Below are 6,732 nucleotides of genomic sequence, written 5' to 3'. Positions count from 1 at the left end.
TTTGTTTATCGCAGCAGTGCATAATAATGAAAAATTAACGGGTGCACAAAAACTTCAGTACTTAAAAACTAGTCTGCAAGGTGAAGCAGCAACACTTATTCAATCTATACAAATAACTGACGATAACTATAAAGAAGCTTGGGACCTGTTAAATTTAAGGTATCAAAATAAACGAGAATTAGTCACGTCCATCTTGCGGCGCTTTGTGAGTCAAGGTCAAGTGCAGCAAGAATCAGCTGGCGCGTTACGTCGGTTGTTGGATACAAGTGTTGAGTGTGTGCGATCGTTATCAGTGTTGGACATAAAAGTAAACGAATGGGATCCTTTGCTTATATTTCATATAACAGAGAAGCTAGACAGTGAAACAAAAAGGTTTTAGACAACATAATGTGGCATTAACTGCTGATATTGAGAAAATGTATAGACAGGTGAGAATCCAACCAGAACATAGAGACTTCCAGCGAATTGTGTGGCGTGAGAAACCTAATCTTCCGATCAAAGATTACAGGCTTGTGACGGTAACTTATGGTACAGCTTCAGCACCGTATTTAGCGGTGAAAAGTTTGCAGCAATTAGCGAAATATGAAGAAGAATCATTTCCTATTGCATCGGCTGTAGTGATGCAAGACTTTTTTGTTGATGACTTAATCAGTGGTGCCAACTCAGTTAGTGAAGCAAATCAGTTACAAGAACAACTCAGTGCATTATTGCAGAAAGGAGGTTTTGAACTGAGAAAATGGGCATCCAACAGTCCCAACGTTTTGGACTCCGTACCCTCTCATTTGAAACAAGCGACGAGTAGTTTAGACTTTGATAGTAGTAATTCAGTGAAAACGTTAGGAATTCTGTGGTATCCATCAAATGATGTATTTTCGTATAATGTCAATCTTGTGTCAGTTAAGTCAGTTGTAACTAAGCGTAACATTTTATCAGAAAGTGCAAAGGTGTTCGATCCATTAGGTTTGATTTCTCCAACTACTATTATTGCGAAAATATTATTGCAAGAAATTTGGAAATTAAATTTAGAATGGGACAGTCCAGTTCCTGAATGGATTTTGAGGAAATGGAGGAATTACTACTCAGAGCTTTCTTTATTGAAAAACATCAAAATCAACAGGTGTATCACTATCACTCAAGCTACGAGAAGAGAGTTAATAGGATTCTGTGATTCTTCCGAAAAGGCCTATTGTGGAGTGGTGTATATGAGGTCTGTATCTCAAGACGGCCAAGTGAGTGTGAACATTGTTATGGGAAAAACGAAGGTTGCTCCAATCAAACAAGTGTCCTTGCCCCGATTAGAGCTCTGTGGTGCCTTGCTATTAGCTAAAATGATGAATCTCATATTAAATTCATTACGTTTGGAAGTGCATGATGTAATTGCCTATTCTGACTCTACTGTTGTGTTATCGTGGCTGAATTCGGATTCAAGCAGATGGAAAGTGTTTGTCGCGAATCGTGTAGCAAAGATTCAAACTCTTTTGCCATCAGTGATGTGGCTCAAAGTGGATTCAAAGAATAATCCAGCAAACTGTGGTTCTCGAGGTTTATTACCTTCTGCCTTACTTGTACATCACTTATGGTTCTCAAGCCCAGAGTGGCTCAAAAACCCCATTCTCCCAGAGTGTAATGAATATACAGTGGATTCAAAGTTAGTCAATCAAGAGGAAAGAAAACATATAGTTTGTATGCATGTTCATGTTGATACCTCCATTATTGACAATTGTTCATCGTTGGTGAAACTTGAGCGAACTGTTGCATATTGTAAGCGCTTTAGTAATAATTGTCGTGTGTCGCAAGGAAAGAAGCATACAGGTCCACTTACAGTGACAGAACTTTTCCATTTACATATTGTTTCAATTTTTACAGTTCTTTTAAATATTGTACTAATTCATTTTTTGTGTGTATCTTGAACTAGATCGTTCAAGGGTGGGGGCTATGTTCAGTCCTAACTTGTTTATTTAAATTGTTTAGTTTTGTTTAAAGATGTTTGTTTAATGTAACTTGTTAGCTGTAGAAGAAGAAAGGGTAGGTGCTTGTTGAAACTGTGTATAGCAGCAGTGTGTGAGTGAGCGCGTAGCCTATAGCTGCCTCATCGTTGTGTTCAATGTGCATTTTAGTTTAACTCGGGAATTGTAAGAAATATTAACAATATTATTAAACCGAATTATTAAAGAACGAACCAGCGTTTGTGTGATACAGTCCATCAATCGTCTTCTTGGCTATCTTAAACACGGTTGTCTGTGGAATTCCGAGTTCCATGGACCGTCCAGGAATCGACTTCTGTGGGCTGTTGATGATGCTTTCCCTTACCCTGCTCACTTTTGCAGGCGATGTTGGCGGCCTCCCACTTCGAGGACGGTCCAGGACGCTTCCTGTCTCCAAGAACTTAGCATGCCACTTTCGGATTGCACTCTCAGTCGGTGCCGGCTTTTTGAACTCTTTGATGAACTTTCGACACACCAGAATTGGTGATTTTAGCTCTGCGTACCACAGAACACATTGCGCTTTCTCTTTCGCCGACGCCATCTTTGATACGGTAAAAAAATAGTCTTCTCAGAGGAGTTTTTCATTTATTTATTTCTTTAAAAGACACACACACCAATGCAGCTTACAACTTACTTTTAACAGTCAACATTGAAACAACAAAGAAAACAACAATGGATGGAATTTGGTAAGAAACTGACCCTTGCCCTCCCTCTCCCTCTCTCAACGTGTTCAGAGTTGCCGCTTATCTAACAGTGCTGCCAACTAAAACTTTACTCCTTTCGCTATTGTTTGCACTTTATTTGATTTCATTATCAGCATTTTTATGAAAATTATAAGCAAATTAAATCCGTCCAGACTTTATGAAAACCCTATATATATATATATAAAAAAGTAGAATTATAGAAGACTAAAACGAAGGAGGAACTGCATCGCTGTTCTTGTGTGGTGTGTAACTTCACTTTCGATAACAGCGCCAACAGCGGGGTTGGAGCGAAATAAACTCTCGATTTAAAATTTTCTCTCAAGGCAACAGCACATAGCTGTTGAATTTGGGTAACGCGGGCTTGTTTTATATACCTCAAATAAGTGAGTGACGCCATCGTTATGTGGGAAGAATGCACCCTTTGGGCACATCCACAGAATTTAGTATTTGTAAGGTTCAGAATTAATAAGTTAATGATGTACACAGTCAAATAAATATGCACTAATCTTAAGTATTAAAGAGCGTTTAGTTAAATATTCGGAAAGAAATCATAACCTTGTAATAATGTCCCCAAACTTGAGTTTGAGGGAAAATTGTAATCAATACTTCTAACTTTATTAACTTTAACGATTAACTATTAACTTTATAACAACTAAACTGTAGAGTGATACATTTAACAATAAACAGGACATAATTACTCCCAAATGGAAAGTTTCATTCGACCTATAACTTAACTAAATATCCTATCGCTTCTGCATGATAGCTGAAGAGCAAATTGGAGAATCCAAGATATGAATAGTTCCGATTTACAAAACTTTTATACTGTAATTAGTTAGAATGACAAATATTGCATGAACTTTAACAATTTAATATATCTCCTTTCTATTTCATATCTCAAGAATTTTACTTTAAATTCCCAGTGTATATCGGCTTATTAATGCACTTAAAGAATTGGGCCTTTGAACTGTATTCACTACTCCAGATTTCTTTTGTCCCCACTTTCGTATTCAACAGCTAAGTGTTGTTGCCTTAAGACAAAATTTTAAACATAGAATTTAGTTCGTTCTAACCCTGTTATTGGCGCTGCTATCAAAGGAGAAGCTCTATAAAGATTTAACAACTCTTTTCTTTTTTTATAAAAAAAAACAAAACATCGTTACAGGTGGCTTGTAAAATATTTTTATTGGACAGAAGACACAGAAACCACATAAAATGGGATGGTACGCTTCTGGTCAGTAAAAGTGAGAGTTTCTTCCAAACAGTATGTCCAAAACGTTGAACGAACATTCTTACGTCGCTCTGATCTAGTTACAAGGGAATTCAATATTCTCTCTATTCTGTTACAGATCAATGTATGTATCCTCTAAAAGAAATAGATCATCTGGAAATTGCTTCGTAAAAATTATTCAGGTGGCATGCAGAAGACAACAATAAAATATGCCGAGAAAGAAGATAATAGTAAAAACTTTTATACTGCATAATACAAAATTAAAGCCTGTAGAAAGTGCACTATAAATGAAAAAGTAATCCACTTTTGGTGTAAAGGATAACGTAAACATTCGCGTGCTAATTGTTATTTCAACAAATTAAAAACTGACTAGATGTTTTTTTTTGTTTTTTTTTTTTTGTAAACAAAGCATCTTCATTTTACTGACAAAAGCGTTCATGTTTGAATACGAGAAATATAAAATTATATCTCACAGCTATGAAATATAGTACATCTTAACTTATACGTCAGTATACCCCAAATAGAACACGGAATCACATTACCTTGTCTTGTCTCCAACCTTGGACATTGATATTCCATTTCCGACGTTACCTCACGTGGTTTGGTCTCCATTTTAATCAATATTTGTAGGTTTTGAACAACACCCGTATTGAAAGAAACATTAAAGCACAATGTAGTAAGTTTATTGTTTACTCTTGAAAAGAAAGGTATAGGCTATGTAAAAGTGCTCATCTTCGAAACTACAAAAATTCCTTAATAATTCGCGGAATATAGAGGGGTCCATTTTTGATGGCACACAACAAATTGCCGTCCCCTCAGCTTGATATGTATGTATATGCATTTTAATCACAATTATAAAATATACTATATATATATATATATATATATATATATATATATATATATATATATATATATATATATATATATATATATATATATATATATGCAGGTATGTGTGCGTGTGTGTGTGTATTTTATGTGTTGAGAACAATCATGTTATTTCTACAAGTCTATATATCAGCAAAGAAGAAGTATATGCAAGAAAAGAACGTGTCGAACGGAAGTGAATTTATTCTACAACATTGCCTCGTTTTTTAAGTAGATAAATTTAAGATCTTATTTAATTATTAAAACGTAATGTAGTGCACTCATGTTATTTTCTTTTCATAAATACTGTATTGTTATTGTTTTTCAGGGACTGGTCTACTTTATTTAGACATCCTTTTGCACTACTACAATGAGTTTGAAGAAAAACTAGAGTTTCGGTATTAAAATGTTTGAATTTGCACTTTGATTCCACTATTTTCATAGTTTTAAAATGTTAATTGCATTTTGTGAGAGGAGAAATGAATTTAAAGAATGGTGTTGGCTGTAGACAGGTACATAAAATTTGAAACTAAGCAAATTAAGAAAAGAGTTTGTGTTACTTTGATTAAGACTGTTGTTTCTATTAATAATAACATGTATTTTATTTTGACAACTAAAAATTGCAAATGTATACGATCATGAATATTAAAGTTTGTTGATATAATTTAATTATATACGTTTCTTATTAATTACTACCAAAAATGATACAAAACAAAATTGTATAAGAGGAAACTGAAATATAAAACTATTGACGATATACAATCTTAATTAATTCAAAACTAATTTTATTTTATCAATAAACACTAATTTTTCCCTTGCAAGTTGCATGTTACGAAAACAACATTCGTACAGAAGACTGATCACTTTATGTCATATCCTTTCTCAAAGTGTAGTAAATCTATGGAGTGCCGTCTGAGAACTATTGGTTCTGTTCTGTCGGATAACTGATTTTATGAACTATAGCCCAACATCTCAATTTCTACTCTAAGACACTAATTTACAAAGATTCTCGGCGGAAGCGCACGTGGTTCGGATTCCACGTTAATCAGTAGATCCACGTCTTATATAGTCTCGCTGCTGAACGGGACGTTAAAATCAAAATCAACTCAACTAATTTACAAAACAGACATTTGAATTCCCTCCGTTCAATTCCAGGAGATTTTGAGTTGGTCAGTGGGGGTGATGTAGTTGTAATCGCATTAGTAGTCCAAATTTGTATAAAATAATTGGGTTTATTTCACAGCCTTTAACAGCAATGTCATGAAATTGAAAAACAATTTTCAGATTCCTGCTGTACTCATGATTAAACTGGGGAGATGATTTGATGGTATGTCTGGGGATATAACCAAGTTGTTAGTGGTTACTTCGTTTTTGTTGGCTCCGTACAAATTATGAATGTTTTTTCCGATAAGTTGGGGTCAGGATGGAATCCTCGATGAGTTCAGCTTGTCGTTTTAGTCACGTTTTAGTCAACCTTACGAATTTGTAATTACCCCTCCAAAAGTGCGCACAACGAATATTATTATTCCTGCCAGAAACAAGTAAAAACTCTCGTTAATTCTCGGTTCATATCTTGTAAAATGTGCCATTATATGCAGTTCCTTCAATGTAACATTACGCGTGTTAGAAATATAGACCTTATCATATATTTCCAAGAATCTTGATCCAAGAATGTATCTTTTCTACAGCTTAGGCAGTTTGCCTCACATCCAGCATTTTGACACACAATTACATTGTGAACCACTCCTCATATATACGCCGCAGGAAAAGACGGAAAGAAATGACCACGATCACAGTGGGTTTAATGTTTGAGCCCTGTCACTATCAAGTGATGAATTGTGCTAGAGTACTCGTTGACGAATTACACCTTTCATTTCAGACCACAAATTCACTGGTAACCTCAAGTTTGCTTCATTTCCTGGAGAATGTTTCCATATTTATCCCA

General features: G+C 35.0%; 1 protein-coding gene across 1 annotated transcript; it reads left to right on the top strand.

Moving 5' to 3' along the window:
- Window positions 1–416: 416 nt before the first annotated feature.
- On the top strand, window positions 417–5,192 carry LOC145661908 (uncharacterized). Its single transcript, XM_081727252.1, has 2 exons — window positions 417–1,761; window positions 5,116–5,192. Exons 1-2 carry the CDS (start codon window positions 417–419, stop codon window positions 5,190–5,192), a joined length of 1,422 nt encoding a protein of 473 aa, XP_081583378.1.
- Window positions 5,193–6,732: the final 1,540 nt, after the last annotated feature.

Source organism: Thermobia domestica, chromosome 10 (genome assembly GCF_964235325.1).
Source record: "Thermobia domestica chromosome 10, izTheDome1.hap1.1, whole genome shotgun sequence".
Taxonomy (NCBI): Eukaryota; Metazoa; Arthropoda; class Insecta; order Zygentoma; family Lepismatidae; genus Thermobia; species Thermobia domestica.
This window is presented reverse-complemented; position numbering and strand designations above follow the sequence as displayed.